The sequence below is a fragment of the Adelges cooleyi genome, unplaced genomic scaffold (assembly GCF_023614345.1).
Source record: "Adelges cooleyi isolate 19-005CV unplaced genomic scaffold, UGA_ACOO_1.1 ACOO_flye_CR_arks_rails_tigmint_CR_PRNA_30, whole genome shotgun sequence".
In the NCBI taxonomy this organism is placed as follows: domain Eukaryota; kingdom Metazoa; phylum Arthropoda; class Insecta; order Hemiptera; family Adelgidae; genus Adelges; species Adelges cooleyi.
The window spans coordinates 12,786,945-12,812,321 of NW_026095971.1; the positions used below are offsets into that span (position 1 = coordinate 12,786,945).

Genomic DNA, 25,377 nt, shown 5'->3' on the forward strand with positions numbered 1-25,377 from the left:
TAGTGATTGGGACGGGAGATAGTGGGTAGGGGATAGGGGTAAGATATAGAAGATAAGATATAAGAGATATGTTGTACGTTCAACGTTCAAATTAGAACTAAATAATAAATTCAAAATAGTTTAATTCTCTATGTAAAGTTACTTTTGGCCAGATAATAAACACTACAATAGCCAGAAACTTGATTGTACATAATTTTTTAATCTCCTTGGCTTATGCTGTAACTGGAAGCTCCATGTAATTTTTTTTTTTTTTTAATTATAATTCCACAACTAATCTAAATTTATTCGGTACTTCAACGAGACATGAAAATGCTCTTTCGTGGTTGCAGACTCAGCTGAAAAACTTTTTTTAATAATTTTTTATACAATTTAAACAATAGCTAGACATGCTAGAACAATTCAGAGACTTAACTCAAAATCAGTTAAAAAAATTCGAAAAAAAAAATATGTAATCTGAAATTGTGTTGTACACTTTCAATTGTAATAAAGGATTAAAAGAATTAAATATAATTTATACAAAAACTTGGAAGATACTACGACAAAAAATGACTTTTAATTTCTAATTTTTATTATCAATTGTATTATTTTGTTTTTAAACCGGGTAATCGATAATATTATAATTAGTTTTTGTAGATATGGTATAACTGTAATTTGGGTCTGAGAAGCCAAAACTTATCATTTTCGTGCAATTGGAGGTCTTAACTTTTTTCTCCCATTTTTTTTATTTTTGTCTAGGTAGTGTCATTTTTTCACACAACATATAGGTTAATTTACTTACATATTATTTATTATTAAAAACTCATTTTGGCCGATGAGTTTTCTGATTGATTATGCTTTTTTCGACTCAATTGGCCGATATATTATATAGTACGCGTATACGAATTATATTTTGATAAACATGACGAGTACTGCTGTTCTGTACTATTAACTAGTACAGGTGCTGTAGTTCCCTTTGCAGCATGGTGTTTGATCTCTATCCCTACTTTATACCGACATTAACGACAAAGTAGTTCTGATTCCTGGATATTGTTTAAAAAAAAAAAAACCATAACGTTTACATAACCACTTGTTACGCATTGGTATTCCATAAAACGTGCACCAAAAGACACAACTTGTGTATACCTATTCATGTACGATAAAACCTAGAATTAGTTAGGAAGCAATTGAAATGTGGCCTTATCTATAGTATAAATGCTTACGAATTGTCTTTTATATGATTTGGAAAACAATTTCAACGTACATTTAGGCCTTACCTGGTTTCGAACGTAACTAGGATGTTGCAGCGTGGCCAAGGGCACGTACCATTCATGACAATCAAATTTTATTCCTGGAATCAGTTGTTCAAATAACGCTTTGTTTTCGAAATATTTTTTTTAAAGCCTCGGCATGTTGATCAAGTTTTGTTTGGATTTTAGCTTTTAGACACATTTTGTTCCCACAAGAGAATAATTTATGTTTATTTTAACATAAAAAATAATTTTACGAAAAACAAACTGTTGTACCATTTATTTTCCTGGAATAAGTGATATTTAAAAAAACATGTTTCCTAAATTAAGTTTATTAATAAATACTATCAACAGGCTATATTAAAACGGATAAATGACAATATTAAAAATTGGGTAGTTAAATACTACAATAAACTACACTACTCAATAGGTATTAATTTTTAATTATTGAATAATAAAATCTTAAGAATTCTGTTCAAACTTTCATGGATTTAACTATTAGTTTGATCATTTTCGGATCTATCCATGTTGTCATAAGTTAGCTGACGTCTTGAACTCATTGCAAGGTCTATCAGAGAAATTGTTACCATTCAATTTTTGCGATTATAACCTATATATAGACGAAAATATTGGCTTTTATATATCTATGTATATTTGTAACAGTGAAACGGTGACTATTTCTCTGAAGATGTACCCTGCTACCGGTTCGAAACGTCAGTTCACTAATGACAACATGAATAGATACGATAATGATCAAACTAATCTTTAGAGTTGTGTTTAAAAGTTTAAGAAGGAGGAGCTCTATCACATTTATAATATTTCAGTACTTTGATGAAGCATAAATAAAATACATATACTTATTACTTTATAGGAAAGCCTAAAAACCCAAAAAAGGCTGGATAGCTTGTAAACATTCAACAATGCAGCGGCTAACAGCGCAAGTTGAATTTTTCACTAAAAATTATTAAAATTTGTAAAATTTACATATTAGTAAGTCTGACAATTTGATATAGTATACTAATATGTATTTACAAATTCAACTATTAATTTATATAGTATTGATGTTTTATTCAAATTTAATAACATTGATGACTAGACAAGAAAAATATTAAGCCAAAGGCAAAAGCCTGGTATTATAATTTCAAAATTAAAGATATACATATATTATATACCACATCAAAAAAAAGTACCAAATAAAGTAACACCTAATTATGAAAAACATTGTCAATATACAGTGTAACAAGTATAACCATATTTTTTTTCAAGTTATCGCTAATTACAAATTACAATATCACTGATGTAAAGATATAATCTATTTAAATGTAATAGCTATATTTAAAAAAAAACTAGCATTTTACAAGAAAAAACTAATTTTAACTACCTCAGACTTATTCAACGTGTCAAGAAATAAACTTGTTTAATTAATAAGCCACCTTTTACCAAGACAAATATATGAGTATCCAAAAATGTATTCTATATAAGATATGATATTTTTATAACTAATTGTATTATGATACGCGGTAACCTGATTATAATAATGATATAGCTAGCATAAAAAAATAATAATACTGTTTAAATGTAGAGGACCTTACGAACCGAGGTATACTGAATATCAATGCTCCGTACAAAAAAATAATTAGGTAAAAAATTAATTACCTCAAATACGTGAATGGAGGTTCCATTATGCGCTATACAATGTTCCCAGCATCATAACATGAAAATTCACATTTTTCGCTTAGTTTGATGGAGTATTTCTTTTGCGTATCTTCGGTTTTATTTGTATGACCTTAACCTAAAACTTATCATGCCAATAATTTAAGCAGACAAAACATTTTTTTAAAGTTCTTGCCAAGAAAGAATTTGACAAGATACGTTTTATGTTATATACATTAGTAATGTATACGATCTACAGTGTATTATACCTGTTATATTAAAACAAGCCAATTCATTTAAAAATGCTATCAAAATACAAATTTGTATATTTGGATTTTAAAAAACTTTAAATTTCTTTTTAAAAATGTTAGTTAACTCACCTTTAAGTTCTTAAATATTTAGGTAAGCTTTTCTTTGTCATTCCGGTTGGTGTCAAATTAAAATTTTTTTCTAATTCTCAAGAATCTCTCTCGCATTTTTTTACTTTTTATTAGTTTATAACTCTTTTTTTATTATTTATAATTAGTGATTGAATAATTGTTTAATTATATTGCCTATCGTGAAACTATATATATTATCTTTAAAAAAACATCGTATAATATGAAACTTGCATCACTCAAAATGTCATTCAATATAATACCTAACAATAAAATGGCTTCGCCTATTGACATTTTTTTGAAATTTCAATATTAAATTTAATACTAGGTTTATAAAACAAGGTATCCAATATCTATCAACTTTTATTTTTATAATAAGATAATTATAGTAAACTCACTATGTCACTAAGTACCTAGTATTCTTAACCATATGTTTTGGTAAAGTAAAATGCCTAACTATACATTAGACAAGTGGAAAACCCTTCTATAACTGCAGTTCGAATTTAAGTTGGTCACGTGGCTATCTAAGAATGTCTCGTAAATGTAAAATTTACGTCGACCAAATTATGTATATGTATACAGTGTACCATGAGTAATAACGTCTAAGTCTCTAATGGACGATATGTATGCTGCTAATACTACTAAAGGGTGGTCCATAAAGAACGTTGAATTTTAAGTTGCTATTAATCAATTTTATTTTTGAAAAATATCATTTAAGACACACCATTCTCTTTAGGGCATATTAAGGTTTATACATGTAAAACAATATCGGCTATGTGACCCACCCCTCTCCTACTAGACGTACACCTAATTTCTCGGTCCATGAAATTCACCATGACCCGATCAAATATCTCCCTATTAAGTTCGTTGAGGACTCGTCGAATTTCTTCCTTAAATTCTACAAATTCCCGGGTTTGTTCTGGTAAAATTTTGACTTAGTGTACCCCCATGAGAAAATAATCACACGGTGTCAAGTCACAAGATCAGTAAGGTTGGTCTCCTCGCAACGAGATTATTCGGCCCAGGAACTTCTCACGCAGCACCGTGATGATGTTAAATCAATAACAGTAAATACTTAATACTAACATATTTTATTATTGAAATAGCAGGATGTTATATTATACCAACGCTAATAAAAGTGCCAGTTAAACCTGCCGGATGGAATAATCAACCAGTTGCTGTTCAGTAAGCTTTAAAATAACTGTCAGTTCTATAGATTTAGAATTAGTTTACTACAATATGTAATGTTTAACGCAATTTCTATTGAGCGATAGCTATATTTTGACTCGATAATGGTATTGGGTTTTAATTTTCTTCATCCTTATAGCATGCCAAAAGATACATAGGCGTGTTACAAATGCATTATTTTATGTTATGAAAAGGCACAATTTTGTAACTTTATATGACAGGTGTAACAGTTAAGAAAATTGGGTTTTTTTAATAAAAACTGGTCAATGTATTGTCAATGCGAAGAGAGTAGCGCTATGGTGTCTTGGTGCTGCTCTCTGGGGAGTTTTGCTAGTGGTTAAATTAAATTGGCCTAGTTTTCCGACGAGCAGAGTGACTATACTTAAAGGTCATTTTTATCAGTTGGTTATTTTTCGCAAAGTCACTGAGGGTTTTTTCTAGGAGAGTAAAATAAAGTTCTGTAGTCTTCAAAATATAAATATACTTATGTATAATCGTAATATTGTAGATTAAAATAATCGTATCATTATTATTATTACTACTAATCAACAATTATATAAAAAAAAGTTATAACAGTTATTAAATATTAACTTGCCGCTCGATTATAATATAAGCCTTGACCCATATTTGCTTCCATTTTAAATTATGTTTTTAATTCCTAGTCGAGTGTATCCTATACGGTGTCTGTACTGTCACAATAATAATAGGTTGTGAGCTTAAATAATTTACAATTCCGCTTGTGCGTAGTTTCCCATTGAAAGTCTACAGCGAAGCAGCGCAAAGCGTTCATCGTATATTATCGATTGACGAGTGTGTCACACTTCAAAAATTCAAGTCCTGCCATGGCTGGCTCCCTATAGATAGATAAATAATTTATTAATTTTTGAAGATTTAAATTTAACAAAAAGGATAGGCTACATTTTTGTTACCAGGGAAAAATATATAAAAAAATACCCAAAACTACTTGTAAGTAGTGATGTAAATGGCCGCCACGTTATAATCTTTTTGGAGAATTTTTGGTAATTTCCTTTAAAAACCTATGGTCTATAAATTTATTTTAAACAGAGAATGTTAACAAACTTATCAGTATTCAATTATTAGTTTTCAATTCACCATGTGTGTCTTTCACTCCTACAGTGTTGTCAAGTGTACAAATTACAAAACTTCATCAGGCGTGCAGTATTAATAAATTATCGCATTTCATTCAATATACTTCGAAATTATTTTAATTTCACAATTTTCAGAATATTCTCTCCGGTAATAATCTCCATGGGAATATTCTCGTGACCAAAAATATTCTTTTGAGAATATTCTATGCACACACCACTAATTGTAAGTACACGGGACTGAGTCAAGGGATCCCCACCCCTCCCCCCTTCTTTTTTATAGCTTATATAATATGTAATTTTTATATTATCATTATTAAATACATTTTTTTTAAAATTTAAATCGTTAATTTTTGTTTGTACCTCAGAAAATATAATTAATATTAAAACACCTAAAAATAAGAGGTGTATATCCTGTATTTATAAATATAAACATACATTTTCATGAATAATATATTAAATAATAATACAAATTCATAGATGGCTATAGCTACTGTTATTTTTTCTTTCTCTTTATAATTTTTGAGTTAGGGTAAATATTTGAGATTTGTATTTATTAGTAGGTATTATAATTGGTTGCATATATTTGCATGTGGTGTGTAGCGAACAATATATTATACTATAAACTCGGTAAACATACCGAAAAAAAGACCCTACAAGAAAAAAGCCTACCAGGATTTGCCCGGTATTTCGGTGAGCCTATCCGCCTATAATTTGAAAAATAATTAAATAAATAACAACAAATTACGTCAGTTTTCGACTTGTGTTATGAGTTCACAAAAAATGAAACTGATTGTTTTAATATTTACACATTTATAGCTAATAATTAAAATAAAATCTAAGAAGAATTAATGAGACAGTGGATCTAAAATTAATATAAGTCGTAAATCAAGATAACACTGATGTATTATATTATACTATGGAAACAATAATAATAAAAATTTCCCTGTTAAATTATTTGTCACGTATCATTACAACGGATTTACAGATATCATGTAAATTATCGCACCATATCATGTTTATCATCATGTTTATTATCTTACCTACCAGAGTTTTAATAAAGTACAAAACTAATTTAAATTTAATTAATGTGAAAATGGATTTAAAATTATTCTATCGATTAAAAAAAAAATTGTTTTCTAATAACCACGGAGTGTGCTCTTTAGGCTATGACAATATACAGATAATGTGTGTATTACAAACTATGTAATTTCAGGTGATTAAAATAAAACTATGCTCTTTTCGACCGCACTGGCTTATTTTAAACTAAACGTTTCGTCTTTCATGTCCTTACAAGTTGCCAACCATGTGTTGTCTGTACGTATAATTTCCTTGTTATTCCATTTAATAATTAACAAAATATTAATAAATAAATAATAATACTATCAAATAATGGTGCTCCTGTTTTCTGTATTTCCAACTAGTTACTTCCTCATGAGTGACAGTGTACATGCAATCTGTTTGTAAAGTTTATATAAGTGAACTTATGGGCTAAGCTTTGTCAAAAGCTTGAATCATATCAGGAAATAGATACCCCAAAGCATTATTCTCTTTTATAATGCCGAGTTTATTTATTTTATACCGCAATGGGTATAGATAAAATGTTCAAAGTGTAAAATGGGTAATGTGACAATATATTTTGTAGTTCTAATTAATTGAGGAGGAGGAGGAGTGGTCGAGTGGGTAAGGCGAGCAATCTTCCGGTGGAAAGGAACCGCCATCCCCCTCTCCAGCGACAGACTGACGATCCGTCCCGGACAGTGAACCTATCTAGAAACCACCATCCCACAATGGCAGCGTTTGGCCTTAAAGGCCCGTTAAGCTTGATGATGATGTTCTTATAAATTATAATATTTTATATAATACCGACAAACCACAGCGGATTTATTAACCTATTGTATTTATGTCGACTGTCAATATATCAAATTATTCGTAATTTCAATATGTGTTTTGTTCCACTCGTAACTTTCATAACAATCGATGATTTATTACTATTGATAACGCCAACTAAAATATCTGTTTTTTTTTGCCATACCGAATATTTCAATAGAATCTGCTGTACAATTTTAATATTTTTTCTGAAAGGTCAATAACATATTTCCATACGAGGCAACTCGTGTGGCTCGTTGGGATTTTATCATCATTTTCCTAAAATTGAATTGGGTATTGATTGCAACGTATCGTTTGCCTTTAGATGGTATAAGTTAATTATAGGTTATCATTTTAACACTGTTATAATTAAATTTCTAATGTTAATATATATTTTTAAATGTTTAGTTACCTAAATATACAGTATGGTAAAAATCAAAAGAATTTTTTAGAACACAAATAACGTCTAAAATTTTAATAATATAGTAAGAATTGAACTTTAGATAGGTAATAAGAAAATAATGCTTGGATTTTAATTTTTTTCAAATATAAAACTGTTGCGTTTATTTACTAATCATGAGAAACCTAACTAGTCCATTTTAGCTTTGGAAGTCTAATAGCTTTTTAATTTTATTATATTGAGAGAAATGGACTAGTATAAAAGACGTTGCTAAACAATTTTCAATTGAGGTTGAATACTTGTACTTGCACGTTACTGACAACGATTAATGCCGATTTATAAGTTGCGATTACATTATCATTTATCCAACATACTTACTTGTTAATATCATTATGAGATTAACTACACTCTTTTGTGTACAATTTTTGACAGCTGTTTTAACTTATTTAATTATTTTCAGTCAACTCATTTTAAAACTTTGTAACTTTGATTACATACATAGTTCCTGTTGTGTTGATATCTGAAGAAATAAAATAATAACCAAAAAAATAATTTACGCCGATATTTTGTAATTTTTATTTTATTATATTGTATAATAATAGTTTTTAATTTTTATCATTTCTTTTTAACGTATGAACAAATATATTTAGGTATACATATAGAAACATCAATGGAAAATAAAAAACGAATAAATAAATAAATAAATAATAAACATAAAATTAAATTAAAATCTAATCAGACTTTCTATAGGGTAGAGGAATAAAATAATCATACAAAAAATAATACAATTATTATTACATTTATAGGTAATAAAAAAAACACTGCATTGTTTCATAACAAAAAACCAATAATTTTTTAATCCTTGAGGAGAGGTATTACATAAAGAATGCTTAAAAATTATTTAAATTATATTTTTAGAAGTTACTAAAACAATTTTATCAATGAAGAAAAATGTCCATAAAAAAAATATTTATTTATTCTGATTCCTTAATTATGATAAAACTAATAGAATTTATACTAAGATAAATTATTTTATTTTATAATTTATCTTTAAATAACAGAATGTATTTCCTTAAGAACAGAACATTTTAAAATTTTTTTTTTAATTTTAAATAAAATTAAATACTAGGTGAAACTCATATATATATATATATATATATATTTATATAATCCGCAATAAAACAATTGTGGAATCCGAAAAGCTTACATACAATTAACTAGGAGTATAAAACAATGAAATATACATTATTGTTTTATGAACATTTTTCTAAATTAATTTAATTAAGGCTTAATAAAAAAAAAATAAACATGAGTGTAGAGATAATTTGATTTTCCTTAACAAACTACATAAAATGCTTATTTTTTTCGGCACGCAGAGGAATTTTTCAGTCCCGCTTTTATGTTAGGTACTAGATAGTAATAATTAAATTGTTATTATGAAATCCAAAATATTTCTACATTGGTGTATTACAGGAACAATAAATTATTATTATTAATTATTAGTTATTACTATTAATGACTGATTATAATTTAATAGCTATCTTCTAGAGTATTTTAACGTCATTAAAATAAAATAAATTAATGTATACATAGGTAAGCGCGTCACTTTTAAATAGACATTTCTTATACACACAAAATAATATATTTTTACCTTAAAATTAGGTGAGACTAGTACAGAAGACTGAAATGCCAATACATTGGTAAAAGAAACCGAAAATGTCGTACTTACATTTGCATGAGGTCTCAAAAGTTAAAGACAAACAAATAACTCATATTATAATACTATAATCTATTTTTAAACCTGTCAAAGTTAAACGATTAACCGACACATAAACATCAAACCCCATTCAATAATAATTTAACTTAAAAATACACAAAAACACAAAAGGACAACAAAAATAAAATTATACAAAAGAAAACATAAAACAAACAATATTTTTAATTATAACTACAGGTGGAATTTGTTTACATTAAACGAAATAAAAATAATAATTCAAAACTAAAATAAAAAGTCTACATTTTTTTCAGCACCACACTTATTAGCTCATACTTAGATGTTATCTTCTTTTCCAAAAACAGAAAAACGTCGTCCAAAAAGGCGAAGGCAAGATTTCAAAATCGATCGCTTTACAAATAATTATACTTTAAGTTTAGAAGGGAAAAATTGCGGGAAACAAACCCCGATACCGATTTCTTAAGGGTCAAGGACAATCGACAATCGATTTTTGTTTATTACACTACAATATACTGTATATCTATTCTACTATGGGGTATAATATTAACTTACAAGCAGGACATAATGTTGTTTCTATAATAATGGCACAATAACTTAATAATAATACGGTGTTAAGGATTATGCCATTGAGACATATTTGATGGTTCTGAATCTTCATTATTATGCGGTCTCGGGCTGAAATAAAAATTATAAAATCAAATTATTTGTTTATTAAATACAAACTATTTTTAAAACATTTGTTTTTAAATAAATACTTAAGCGCATTGTATTTTTTATGAAGTTTGTTTTAATTTAAAATGTTAAAACTGTTAGACCTCAAACGAAAATAAATAACATAACAAAGGCCAACAAATTTAAACCGTCGTAATTTTTTGATTTTCTTGGCCGATGTCGTAATTTAACAATTGGATTGTTCCACGATACCGAGTTCTCTAGCATTACTTAGCATAATACTTAATTGTCTATTATTGACTATCATCCGTTTTGTGAGCTAATTAGTATTTGGTATTCAATTAAATACTTTTATAAACAATTTTAAATAGCCGTGTCTAATTAAACGGAATTTTACAAATTGATCAAAACGATTAAGAGCAAGAAAAAAAATGAAAACGGTTCAAATAATGCACAGCAAGGTCAATATGCTAAATGCTGAGTAAACAAAAATATTAAGGAAATTCAGGATGTTTAGTTTTTCTATCATTTTTCTTCTGCTTTTGGAATGGGTTTGATGGAATATATATTATTCAAAATCGTCGTAAATTTATCACCAAATAAACTCACATAATAGAAGTGCTTTCAATTACTCTAACTACAAAAGACCTAACAACCATACATTTCACATATGCATGAGTTTTATTACTGTATTATCTTACCCAGCCCACGATTTCTTTTCCAGAAATCGTAAAAATGTAAGCACATCTTTTTTATTGTTATTTAGTTACTTTAGTTTTATCAAACTAATATACTGCATAGTTTGTTCAACAAAAACTATTTACAAACTTTTAAATTTCTAAAGAATATGTTGTAAATAAATATTAGCTTAATCAAAATACCAACTGCTTATTTTCATAAGATACTAATAATAATTTCAAAGTATATTTTATAAAACATACTCAAACTTATAACTGTTAATTTTTGTTTTTTAAATGATGAATTGAAATCGGCAAAATGGTTATTATTCAAAAATATAATTTTAGTTTTATTAGTGTACCTAAAATAGTGTAGCTTATAGATTTTTTAAATAAATACCCTTAGATATGTTTAATTGTATGCCATCTACTGATCTATAAGAGCAATTAAATGCAATGACAACTCATTAGTTTAAATTAAGATGCCTAATATATTTTTGTTTTAATGCTTACTCTTGGGAACTGTTTGCGGAACACGTTTCCATAAATTACATTTGTGATATTTTTAATTGAAGTTAATTATTAAATGCATGATAATTCTGTATAGAAGTCATTGGTTATTAAAAAAGTATTGTTAAGTTAAATATTTAAAAAAAAAACGAATTTAGCCTCATTAAAGTTTCTATGACAAATAATATATAGTATAATTTTTATTTTACCTTAGAATAAATACATTTAAAAAGGACGATATACCTCTGCTTTAAAAGAGTAAAAACATATATTACAAAATTGAAAGAAAATGACATTTTGGAGTGAATGCTATGTCTTGTTTTTTAAATGTACTAAAAAAAAGGTGTTAGTTTGTAAAAGTAAAATATGCGTTTTTTGAACATTAAATATTTAGCTGCATACATTGAAACACGGAGATGATGTTCTCTTCAAAATGTCATCATGAATCAATTTCATAACGGATGTTGTTGCTTAAAACCACCTTGGATCCAGTAAACCGTACCCCAACAATAACCTAATAGTGAATAGGCCAAATTCTAGACCGCTTCCCAAAAGAGTCAGCCCATCAAAGTAGTGATATTTACATTGGGGCCAAGTCTGCTATTTCTTTAGTACATAACCTCACTTCACTCTTACTTTCATGAGCAACACTGCTCTTTTATTTGTAATGCTTAACACTAGGCCAGTTACTGAATGAAACATGATCTTTCTGAGTGAGGCATAAAATAGACTTAGCCACAATGTAGATACAACTACTTTGATTGGCTGACTTTTAAGGAGGGGATCTAAACTTTTTTTCTTTTCTTCTGAGTTATCGCCTTCTTATCACCCATGTAACTCCTAAGTGAGTACATTTGATAATAATGTTTTATGCAGCTGTTTAAAATTAAAAATCAAACAGTTGGCTTTTATTTATAATAGTATTTAATTATCGATAGAACTATTTTTTTAAAACATTATAAAACTAAAAAAAATATGTTTTTAACTTTGACTTAAATTTTGAATCGGGGAAAAAATTTAGTTTTTCAACAAAAAAAATGTCACTTTTTTTAGCCTTGATTAATACAATATGGCGGCTCAACAATTACATATTATATTTAAGTTAACAAGTAGAATGATAAATATATAAAGTAGCATTTCATTATAACGGAGATAATTGGAAATGGACGGGAATTAAGAATATTCATTTATTTCCCTTTATTGTAGAAAAATGTCAATTCCTTGTTCTTAAAAAATATTTTATTAACTATTACTACAATGAACAGAACAAAAACAAAACTACAAATATGCAATTTTTAACGTTTTTTGTAGTAGATAATACATAATAATTTATAATATACTCCATGAGAAATCGGTTTGAAGATTTAATACTGGATACCTTTATTTTTATTTTTTATTTTAATAATAATAAGGTATACCAATTGGGTCCAATCAGATACTTAAAATATGTGAGTATGTGACACACAAATGTTAACAATAATATTGAAAATGTATTTGTGATCATTAAGAGGCTGATTTAGTGATTAGGATAATATTATAGTGCTTACTAAACTCCCCTAAACATTTGCTGATTTTTTAACTTTTAGTGTTTTCTTTTTATTATTTCGATTAAAATCGATCGAAATGACATTTTTATAAGACATTTAAGTGTCATGCCCTTACATACGGCTTTAACAATAGTCATAAAATGAAATGTCGCCAAACTCTCTACAAAAACGAGTAAAGATAAAAAGAATGTTTTTTTAATAATCAAATGCAATCTTCTAGTTATTTATAAAAACTTAGAAAATTGTAGTTCTAAAAGTATATTTTTATTAGCTATTAAAAACATTTATTCATCGCTTGTTGTAAATTGTGACATATTATAAAAAAACTAAGGCCCTATTTTCACTTGTTCATTTTTTTTAAAGTATTTTGATAATATTTTATATGCCAGATTTTATAATATATAGTAAAACTTATAAGATAGTACAATTTGTAATGATTAGACGACAATTTCTTTTATTATTATTATTATGTTTGTCTTTTAAAATTTAATTTGAGTTATTTGTTACTCCTTCATTTAAGGAGTTTTCAATCTCGTCTGATTATCTTGTGGCAAATGAGGTCTTAGGCGCCTATTTTTCGTTGTACCCAAATTAAATATTAAATATTAGAACTACTATAGGACAAGTTCATAAAATAATACTTAAATTTTCTTTTTGGAAAAATCATTTTTTGTCACTGTATATGTTTTGTGGGATTTAAATAAGTAAGGTATACAAAGTTGTATCACTATGATAAATATGTTTTAAACGCATATTGTATTAAATATGTTGAAGTATTAGACTTAATAACGTCAACCTAATTTTTCTACATTTATACAATTAAGATTTTATTTAGACTTGGAAATGGATGATTTATTTTAAAAACTATATTTAGAAACAGGGTTTCAAAACATTTGTAAAGTTGTTTCATGTTTGATCTTTGGCCAAAATTGTTTTATTAAATATTGCTCAAGTCAAAATTTAAATAAAGTCGCGATATTAAACATGCTATACATGTAACTTTATACTAAATCTGTTCAGTTCCTCAGAAAAGTGCATCTCTTAAAACATGATTTACACGCAAATAAAAAGTGGATTTAACGTGACGCCCTCTTAAAACAACAAATGCATAAAAATAATTATTTAACATGTTACTTTTTCATCCACAAAACATTTTCTTTAGTATTTAACCTTATATACGTAATACATTTTAAACGTGGTAATTATACAATAATATAACAGAATGAACATGTTTGAAATAGAATTAGAGCTCTCTTTTAAAAAAACTAAATTGTGAACTTACATATTTTTAATTTATATACAATTGTTAAGATTGTGGTCTTTGAAATAGTTCCCTTATAATATACTATTTTTCACAATACAACAAACTTTTAACAGGTATTTGCAATTTTTTTTGTTATGACTAAAGTTATAGATAGAGACGATTGGGAACAATTTTAATTATTTATCATTCAAATTTAATTCGATTAGTTAAGTGGATTTACAAAAATAGCTCGTCCTATGTAAAGGAAATCAAATCACACACATTAATGAATAAAGATTATTTACTTAACGTCCCAGCGGCCAGCTAATACAAAATTATTATTTATCAATAATTCTATGCTGTTTCTGTGCAAAAATAAGACATGATACATTAACGAAACCCAACATTAGCCTAAAGAGTACTACTGAGTATACATACTAGAAATAGCACATTAACAAAGGGTTTGTGAAAAGGGCTTCATATTATTATAAGTCCGTTGCTTAACTGTTGTTTCTTCAATGACTCATTCACAACATACTACCTCATTCAAAACTGTTATTCAATTTGCTAATTGCAATATTCTATAATAATTAGGGATACGATAAAAAAAAAATTATAAAAGAAGGGAGAACGGGTTTGGATACCTCTTTATTTTGTAAATAACTGATATCAGAAATTAAAAGGCTTTTTCCATATTTCACTTCTGTTAGTCCTAATTGTTTATAGACAAAAATCATATTTATGTGTTAATATAAACACGGTTCTATCATTACTCTTTTTGCTTACGTATAAGTTATAACATAACAAACAATTTCATAATTATTTTTAAAAAAGTGTAAGTAGAATTATTTTATAATATTTAACATACATTTCATAAAAATTATATTTTATGAAAGAGCTTACGACTATTACAACTTAATAATATTAATAAAAATTAGTATCATCTCTACTCTACTGGGAGCTGATTCCTGAATAAAAAATAATTTTATTTCATTTGACAAGATATTGTCACTACTCGATCGAGTAATGAAAGTAGTATTGTACATTTCGATACCTTAGAGAACACTAGTGCTATGTCCATTTTTTTCAAAATCATGATACCTATCCAATTTATATTTTCAATCGAAATAGGCGTTTTTAATGATTACTAATATTTTATATATTCAAAAGTTGTATCTTAAAAATAATGTAATTATAGAAATTGTGTATAAGTGTTAAATTGATTAACCGTTATCCATGAGAATCGCAGATGAACATATTATTAAAATGATGCTTATTAATAAACTATACATAATAAATACAAAAATTTACTTTAAATATAAACAAAAAATAATTAGTATACACAAAGTTAGAAATTATTTTAAAGCTATCAACAATAAATTGTAAACCGTGCCTAACTGCACTCATGATCCTATTTTCTGGAAAATAGTATTTGTAACCTAATGTTATTAAAACAAATATTGAGTTTTATTTTTACATAAATTTAATGTTAACATATTACAGTGTACAATATATAATATGTTTATTTATATATATATAAAATAAGAAGAAAATCACATTACCAATTAGTTTAGGTCTTAAGATGATAGTTACATAGGTTTTAAACGTGAAATTCAATTTCTTAATTTAAGTTTTATAAATATCGAGAGGGCTTAGTAAAATCTAAAAAAATGATCACGGCACCGTTTATATTAGATGCTATTTTCTATACTTGTATTACTTGGGTACACTTTACCCATACCGAAAATTACTTTTAATAGATTCTAATATCCTAAATATAAGTATTTGTAGAAACCCCTACCATTCAAAAACCTCTATGGCCCTAGAAGTTTTTTAAACGTTTAAAACCTCGTAGGATACCAATGTATAAAAAATAATCCTAAGTATTCATAAAAAAACTCAATTTTACGTTTTTTATCAGAAGTCCATTTATAAATATATATTTTGTATTAAAAAAGCAAAATAACATATTTTATTTCTATGTAAAATTTAACCATAATTACCCTATTTTGTATTCAATGTATTTTTAAACCCCTGTTAATAGTAATATATTTATAATCCCTAGGATTAGCATATTTAATCAAAATGGAATGGAAAGCTTTTATGGTTAAGAAATGTGGTTTTAAAGGTATTTAAATTTTAAAGTAGAAGTGAGAAAGGTGGGTGAGATTATGTAAGCATCATAACTTCATTAAACGTAACCATTTCTTTTATGAAACAAATTTGCATTTGTTTTTTAGTTTGTTATTTAGTAATAAAACATATTATCTTTTTTCTAGCGAGAAGCTTATATAATATAAATTAGTTACTGAATAATTCAAACAGGAAAAATGTTTTGTATTGTTTATAATTTGTAGGTAAATGGTAGTATAGACTTAAATATTCAACTATGAATTTTGGTAGATACAACTATGACATACAATATACTTACCTTGTTAACTAGGGACGGGCTAGCGTATGACTAGGCAAAAATTTAACAATATTCCTGAAATAATTGTTACATCAAAACAAGAAAATATTTTATAAATTAATAAAAAGACATTGCAATTAAGCAGCTTATAAACTTAAATGGATTTCCTCATGTTTTCTACTTAATGTATTTTTTAGCAACACTAAATAAAATCTATGATTATATATTATGCAGTGTCATCAATATTGTTACTATCTATGATCTGTCTCTTTAACAAATTTATAACTTCGGAAGAAAAATTTGAAAGTCTAAAGAAAACTTTATTTTTACAATGTAATATGTATAAAGATAATACATAAATGTACAGATTATAAGCAATTTTTCTGTTAAAAGTAGTATTATGGATTATAATACCAACAAAATTCCCCTTACGAAAATAGATTGATAGTTTTAAACTATGTATCTATCATCTATCGTACAAAATTAAAAAAAAAGTGGAGTACCTAGGCAGAAGAAGGGCTGACACAAGTATCACACATTACAAGTCATGGAAACAAGATTTTGCTCGCCCATAATTTGAAATCTGCAGATCAAACCAGACCCTACTTCAACCATTCGGATAATTGGATATCATTTTTTCTTAAGTATTTTACAGGTGAAATAACTCAAATAAGAAGCTTTAAATCATCTTTGGCAACGGTATAGGTGTGATAAAACATTTTCGAGTTGAGTTGTGGTAACTATTGTAATCGAATCGAAAATAATGTGTTTGCTATTCAATGGCACAATAAGACGGAGGAAGATGCTAGGAAATAATTCCCCTACTGGGTTGATCGAGCAGTGGATATTGGGGTGGACACCACTACAAATAAAATAAAAAAGGATAAATATTGAAAATATTTCTTTTCATCGACATAGTTAACATACGTTAAATTACGTTTGCAAGGTGTAATAGACAACAGTAGTCGTTGTATTATTACTTGGACTAAATTATAATATTGTTTAACGCTGTACGTGTCATGAACTGTTGATCAGATCGCCTTTAGAATATTCCTACAGATAAACTACTATCACACACCCAAGTTAAGTTAGGAATTGAGATATTGAACTCAATCATTATATTATCATATTGCAATATATTATTTGATGTATTTTTTTATTAAAACAAAAAATTAGTACAAATTGGTTTGACTCTGCCTTATAATATTTTGAATTAATCACATGGAATTCTTTGTTAAAGAAAATATCATCCTTAGATATCAGAAACTCAAGTCACTAGGATCTTATGCCTAAAAGCGTAAACACATTATTTTAGAGTTCTGCAACTGGTACTATTAGGTATATTTTTTCCTCACGTAAGTTTTCTAATTTTGAAATCATGACCAGTATAATATAAGGTCTTTACTCAAATAAAAATATTTTTATTTGCTCTAGATATTTTGTTTTATCATTAATTATACTGAACTAGACCTCAATAATATGACCCACTCTCGAAAAATAAAATAAAATATTTGTCATCTACAATTATGACGCCGCTATTAACTATAAGTAAATGTTTTCTCTCTTGCGCAAGTGAATCTTAGTAACCTGCTTTGATAGAGTTGATTACACATAGATAATTTAAACAAAAACCTACACCGAAGAAACTTTAGTTCAAATGCCGTTATCAAATATTTTAATATTGACAAAAAAAAAGATTATTCCGGAGAGTGGTTATGCTAAACAGTGACAAAACATTTACTACAGCGCACTTTAATATTGATATCTTAAAGTAGTATAACAATAGTACCTATATTAAATAGTGATCAGATCATTAAATAATCTGAACAATACTTAATGCTTGCTTTAAAAAGCGGGCACAACACATCTGCTATACATATTATTAACTGAATATATACTATTATATGTATTTAAAAAAACACAAAATTGTCTATTGAGTACGTTTGTCCAAGTGGTTCTAAATAATTTATACATACACACTTGGGAGTGATAAGTAGATAAGTAGATGTAATCCAGTGAACCTGTTCTAAGTAAAGCTCAAGCGTTATATATTAACGATATATAACGGGCGCGTGGGAAAAAGGGGTTAAGCCATGATTTTTGTTAATTGGAATAATATATAAAAGGCCGAAATAAATTCTATCGAAAATGGAAAAGATCTAACTTTGTTATCAATAACAGGTGTTGTTATCTTAGTCTGCACTTTGCTATATTTCACCTATTTCATGATTTATAGATGATAAAATAATATTGTAAGTGATTTTTTTTTCAAGTTTTTGTACAAGACTGTACAATAGTTTACAATTTTAATTGCCTGTTTCTTATGTTATAAATTAATTCTAATTTGTACTACGTCTCATTGAAAATTTTGTTTTTTTTTCTTAACTCTTTTTTCATCCACACCAAGCAATTGTAATATTCTATAAGACGGTTTTTATTTGTTGACCTTTATGGCGAATTAGTATTTGCAAAACGCGCGTTTTATGATTGTTTATAATAATAAATTATAATATTTACCTGCTATTGAACGGGTTCCATACACGAGAAGTCACTCTTACGTTTATTAAGTTTGTAGGAGGTGGAATTTCACGACTGTGATATGGAGTTCTGACTCTGATGATTGGCAGTTGTGGTGAAGGACAGCTGCCTTGGCTGCTTCTGGAAGGCGTGTTGTAGGAGGACTGATGGTGTTCAGATCCAGTATTAGAAGTAGCAGGAGACTGGCGATCACCGCTGCTATCACAACTGCTATTGCCGGTACTACTATTATCAATAGAGGGTTGGTGGTAGTTTAAACTAGTTTCTCGGAGAATGTGTTCACCCGGTGGTGGCGTATATGATATGGCCTGTTGTTGTGATAAATGTGATGGTGGAAGCAGCGGGTTATACGTCGATGCTAGCGTATCGGATGCGTTGTATGCGAGAGCGTGGTTGGCGGGATATTGTTTATAGTTTAGAATATTGTTGTTGATCGGATATGCGTTATGAGGTGTCTTCGGAGTGTCGTGAACAATTGGCGGGATTGCAAACGAATCGTAACCGGGTTTGGGCCAAAAGGTACCATAAGGAGCAGACGACTTGTTGCAACAAGACTTCTGTCGCTGTCTGGTCGGCCGTTTCATTGGCGAAGGCGATATAGTCGGAAAAGGTTGTTTACAGCATTCTCCCGGCTTATTACAATCGGTCGTAGGGTATGGAGGTGGCACCGGCTTAGGAGGACCAACGGGGTAAGAAGGATCTCGCCAAGAATTAATTTGCTGATTGTAACTGAATGCCTGTTGATCGGGTGCATAGTTAGATAACGGCAACATCATCTGTTCCGCAATCGATTCCGCTACGTCCTTAGGCGAATACTTTAACATATGGTTAATAAATTGCTCATTATCTTCAGTTTTTTGATCATTTTTCAAAAAAACATAATCTTTAAGCATCGCTTCTAAACTAGCAATCGGCACTTCCAACATTTCTCCGTCTTTTGAAGACGTAGGAGGCACACGCAAAAGACTGAATATTTCGTTTATCGGGTTAACCATAAGAGCGTTTAACCTACCCGAAGGTATTTTAATTGGATCAGTCATGGTAATACCCGAGTAGGAAAATAGTGACTTGAGATCAGTTAACGAATCAAAATCGTTGTACTCACTTATAGGAAGTGGAGTAACTGAAGGGGGTACCGTACGTTCCTTTTTGGCGGGTTGGCCTTCTAGTCTAGGCTCCAGCGAAGACCGTTTGCCCGAGGTTTCTAAATTAAGCGGTTCCTTTTGTTGTGGCTCCGGTGTAATTGTCAACTCGCCAAACGTGCATATCGGAGTCATAGGAGGCGGCTGACCCGGACTGACCGGCGTGCTGACGAATCCTTCATCCTTCACCTCGTGGATTGTGGTGCCTTCGGGCAACTTGATGATGTTCGAATCGATTAAGGATTCTTCAGATTTTACAACGCACTCAGATGAGTCCAGAAACTGTACGGTCCTATCGACGTAGGCTCTCCTTTCTTCGTTTTCGTTTTCTTCATCGTCGTCTATGACGAACGCGGTTTCCAATAACTCGACAGAGTTGTCGTTGACATCAAACAACTGGTCTTTGTCGCCGGATACGGGGCAGTCGACGTCGCCAGCGATTTCGACCATAGGAGAGTCGGGTTTTCCTTGGATTTTCTTCTGTACCGGAGCCGCCGCTATCGCCGGAGTGACACCGCCTGTCAAACCTTCCGAAACCGGCCCGGCTTTCCAAATATCACCGTTGACTCTCGTTATCCTTAAACTGATGTCGTGATCCGCGCAGACCACGTCGGTGATATTCATATTGTCGGTTTTAGCCCACACCGTCATAGGACTCACTCGGTTATGATCCTTACCGTTACGATTACTACGATGGTGATGACGTTTCTTGCGTTTCTTACCGGATTTGCGTTGGCTTATTAAGTATTCTTTCTCGGAGTCGGATGATTTGATTTCGACCACCTCGTCATCGGCCGTCATAACGTCTAGTTCACTGGATGCTCCATTCGTATCAGAAGATCCGGCCACTCTGGTAGTCTTCTTACTTCGCAGAGCTTTCATTTTTCCGGCAAAACCGTCGTCATCGGTCTTAACGGCGAATACGATAAACGCGAATCACTTGTCAACCGCGTTCGACACTAACCGATCGACCCGTTCATAGTTTTTACCTCTGGGTTCGGTACCAACGGATACACACTAGACGCCCGAGTCACCTAAACAATAATACGATAAACGCGCACACGGCGTACATACGCAAACACTGGGACATACGCGTACACAGACCGACACATAAAACAGCTGTATATACCACTATTAACCGGTAGGAGCCACTAGCCGGCGGCGCGGCGGCGGCGACGGCGCTGTTGACGGCTTGCGCTAACATTCCGTCGGCTCGGCTCATGTCGGCAACGGTCGACCCGGTTACCGTAAGCTATTGGTCGGCCGAGTTTTCACGTTTAGGCGTTACCGCGTTGTAGACGTTCCGAAAATATCCCCCGTCTCCCCCCGGTTTTCACTCTCCTCCCCCCGTCGTCCGGTCGACCTTTCCCGAGAAGGATGTGAATTTTCATCGGTGCTCTCTGGAAACGGCGGCCGGTGGTTATTTTCTGCTTCCGCCGCATCCGCCACCGCTCCATCGTATCGATCTCTCGCTCGGTTTAAAATTTACAAACTGTAAGGTCCCTCGTGATTTGCGGACTGTCATCAAAAATAACAATATTTGGCAATATATACAACATGGAACGGCCGGTCGTGGGGGCGTAGAGGGGGAATTAATGGATAATTTTGTTATCTAATAATCACGTCGACGTTATTTAGATTATTTGGAAACCGTATACATGTAATTCGAACACCATCCTTAAACACGTATCAAATAGATGAATGAGTGACAGTAAATTAATTAAACATAATTTCAATTTTAGTTAAAAATAATTAAAGATTTCATTTCAGACTTCACATAAGGCGCACTTATTATTTAGAACACTAGTTCGCTTAACTAGGAGAGCGATTATTGTAAAATTAAAATAATACAGGCTACTGGGCCGAAGTATAGTCGAATCGGAATAAATACGTATACATTATATACAGTCTACAGATTCGCATACATACGTTGTTGGATTTTTTTAAGAGAAATATAAGTTATAGTATATTTCTTGATGTCAAAAACAAATATAAATGTTTGAACAATTTTTTCGAAAATAAAAAAAAATATGTATGTAAAATTTCACAATAGAATTCAATGACTGTGACAACTTATTTTAAGTTTACCTTACATCAATATCACGAGTAGTTTAAAAAATGGTTAATGGTGTTTGCAAATTAAAAATAATAAATAAATTCATAATATTAAAACGATCAAATTGTACTATGGGATATTTTATGGATGCAAATTTTAAATGTCAATTGGGTAAATCTGATTTACCTAATATACCCCGTTAAGTAAATAATATGGTATATTTGGTAAATGTATTATCTAATGTAATAGTAATATACATTGTAATACTATTATTGTGTAATAATAGTATACATTCATATAATTTAACGTAATATTACACAATATATCTTTGTAAGTGTAGATCCTTGCCAGACCTGTAGATAAATAGTAATTTTATTGATGGACAGTAAAATAATAGTGAATTTTGAAATTATAGCGTTATCATGGAATAATCAAAACCAATAATTTATAAAATTCGGAAAAGTATCCATTTCTAAAAAAAAAAATTGAGGTCTTTAAAAAACATGTTGTTTTAAAAATGTACAAGTCAAATAGCATAAAAAAAATTTTAAATATTTTAATATAAAATTAAACGAATCACCATGGTTTGAATTTCAAAATAAAATGAATTTAATTGTTTTACTATACCTATCTAGCAAAGATAGGGATAGATACAATATTGTTTTATTTAGTTATCACTATATAATACAAACTTAATTTTTTTTCTTTTTTGCATCATTTGATACACATTTTATATGAAACCAAATAAAAACAAATGTAATTTAAGTTAACAAAGAAAGATAATGTTATTATTACAATTTTTTACTCAATGTTAAATCTTCATACAGGAAACATTTAATTTACTTTCTAACTGACACTTTAATAACTGTTTTTAATTGCTTATTTTATAGTATCAAAACATCTAGTATCGCCCCTTTTACAAATTTTTTGATTAAGTATTGATAAAAACTAAAATTACATTATCGCATGATAGAACAATTATTTTGTACGTACATCTAGTGCAATCAATGATTAATTAACACTATTTAAGCAACATGATTATTAATAATTTGAATTTTCATTAAAATATTTGATGCTATCATCTTTTATAGCATTTTTTTACAATTATTTGTAAAGTGTTGTTATTTACCATTGTTGGTTTTAAGGTATCGTTTTATATTACAGTTGGTATTTTATGAATTTATCGTGTACCTGTTTGTTTGTAGTTCTATTTTGAATAAAATAATATTTATTTTATCACTAATTTTTACTTAAACTTAAATAACTTAAAATATAATTTATACGAAAATTATCTGTTATGGATCATACATTTTAAATCAATAAGGATTCAGTCATGTTTGCGTGAATAAAATACCTCAACACATTTTAAGTAAGTTTTAACTACTGATAATGTGGGCCTTTTTTCCCTTCATACTTATATCTCATACTTAAATATTATCTAGAAGAGAGATACTTTACAGCTCATTCAAGCCTAGAACTATCTGAGATTTTCTCAATTAAAGCTGGCGTTCTTCAAGGAGCTGTAGCCACGCCATTACTGTCAACCTATTGACATCTGAAAAAAAACACCACCCTCCTCACTATCACGGCTGACTTCGTAGATGACAAAATTATTTATTAATCCTCCATCCAGATCTTAAGATGTCCTCAAATATTCTACTATGACATTTTTCTAGTATGAATAAGTTCTATACTAGTTTTTAAGTTCATAACATGGAAAACATGGTGGCTGTCTGGCTGGATGCCGATAGAGAGGTCGTCGGCGATAAGATATCGAATGCGTTCAAGGTCCACCGCCAGTTTTTGTAAAAATCACCATAATTTAATTATCATTTGCGCCGAGTGACGTATTATACGCCGTGAAACGGTAACCAAGTACTATAAAACCATGTTACCGAAAAATCGGTGTTACCCAGTCTGATAGATTAAAATATCATTATTCTACATATGAAATTGTGTACTTGAAATATTGTTTTCATTATGTGGCTACACTGATGTTGTCGTTTAGTACAAATGCTAAGAAGATAAATTGGTAATCACCATACGTTTACGCTCAGGCGCAAAGAATGTCCCATTATCACTCACAACAATATTCCCTTCCATATTGTTGCTTATCTTATCTTGGTTTACACATAGATCGCCTACTAACCTAGGCAACCCACATCCAAAACAAATGAACTACTCCAAACAATAGATTCCGTTAAATCGGATTTCTCTTCATATCACGTCTCAGCTTAAATAATAAAATTATTTTAAATAAAACACTACTCAACCCCATGTGGAATTATAGGGTCCAGCAATGGGACTCAGCCAAGTCTTCAAAAATAAATCATATGCAAACTTCTCAATTAAAATGTCTCCGTCAAAATTTTCAAAGCCCCATTCTATATCTACAACCACACACTTCATCATGATCTCTCTAACGCTGTTGTCTCCTCCTATAAAAGATTTCACTCCGTTCACAATATCACTAAATCACCTGATACGACTTGTAGTAAATTATGTTGTAACAATTTTATTGTTCAACATCAATATATTATTATAATTATAAAATATTTCATTTTTTTTACTATTATTTAAATTAATAAGAGATAATTAGTACTTGCAACTAAAAAACAAATTGGAATGCTGTCCTTAAATACGAATGCCTACTGCCTACAAATACTTATCAATACAAAAACCTTTTGTTACATGTACAAATACATCTTTTTAAGCATACATAATTGTAATGTATAGGTATGTTAAAATTCAAAGACAAAATATGAGTAAAAAAAGAATATGTAAACAAATATATTAGAGTTCCGAAAAAAGATAAAAATTATCGAGTATCCACACTACAAGCGGATACATAGACACATGTATATGTCTTTATATTCAAGTATAGGACCCTGGAACTTTTTGGTACTTTTCTTATCTCTAATCTCATATCTCTAATCTATTTTTGACATTTTATGTCTTTGCTTTGGCACACAACCTGAAAAATCGACAGTTTTTATCATAACGAAAATTTCTGATGATTTACTGATAA

At 29.4% G+C, this 25,377-nt stretch overlaps 1 protein-coding gene across 1 annotated transcript; it reads right to left on the reverse strand.

Moving 5' to 3' along the window:
* Positions 1 to 8,959: 8,959 nt before the first annotated feature.
* Positions 8,960 to 21,429, reverse strand: LOC126838870 (uncharacterized). The gene is made up of 2 exons (XM_050573635.1): positions 19,131 to 21,429; positions 8,960 to 10,229 (listed from the first exon to the last, which is right to left on the reverse strand). The coding sequence occupies exons 1-2, from the start codon at positions 21,173 to 21,175 to the stop codon at positions 10,166 to 10,168; spliced, it is 2,109 nt and encodes a 702-aa protein (XP_050429592.1). The 5' UTR covers positions 21,176 to 21,429; the 3' UTR covers positions 8,960 to 10,165.
* Positions 21,430 to 25,377: the final 3,948 nt, after the last annotated feature.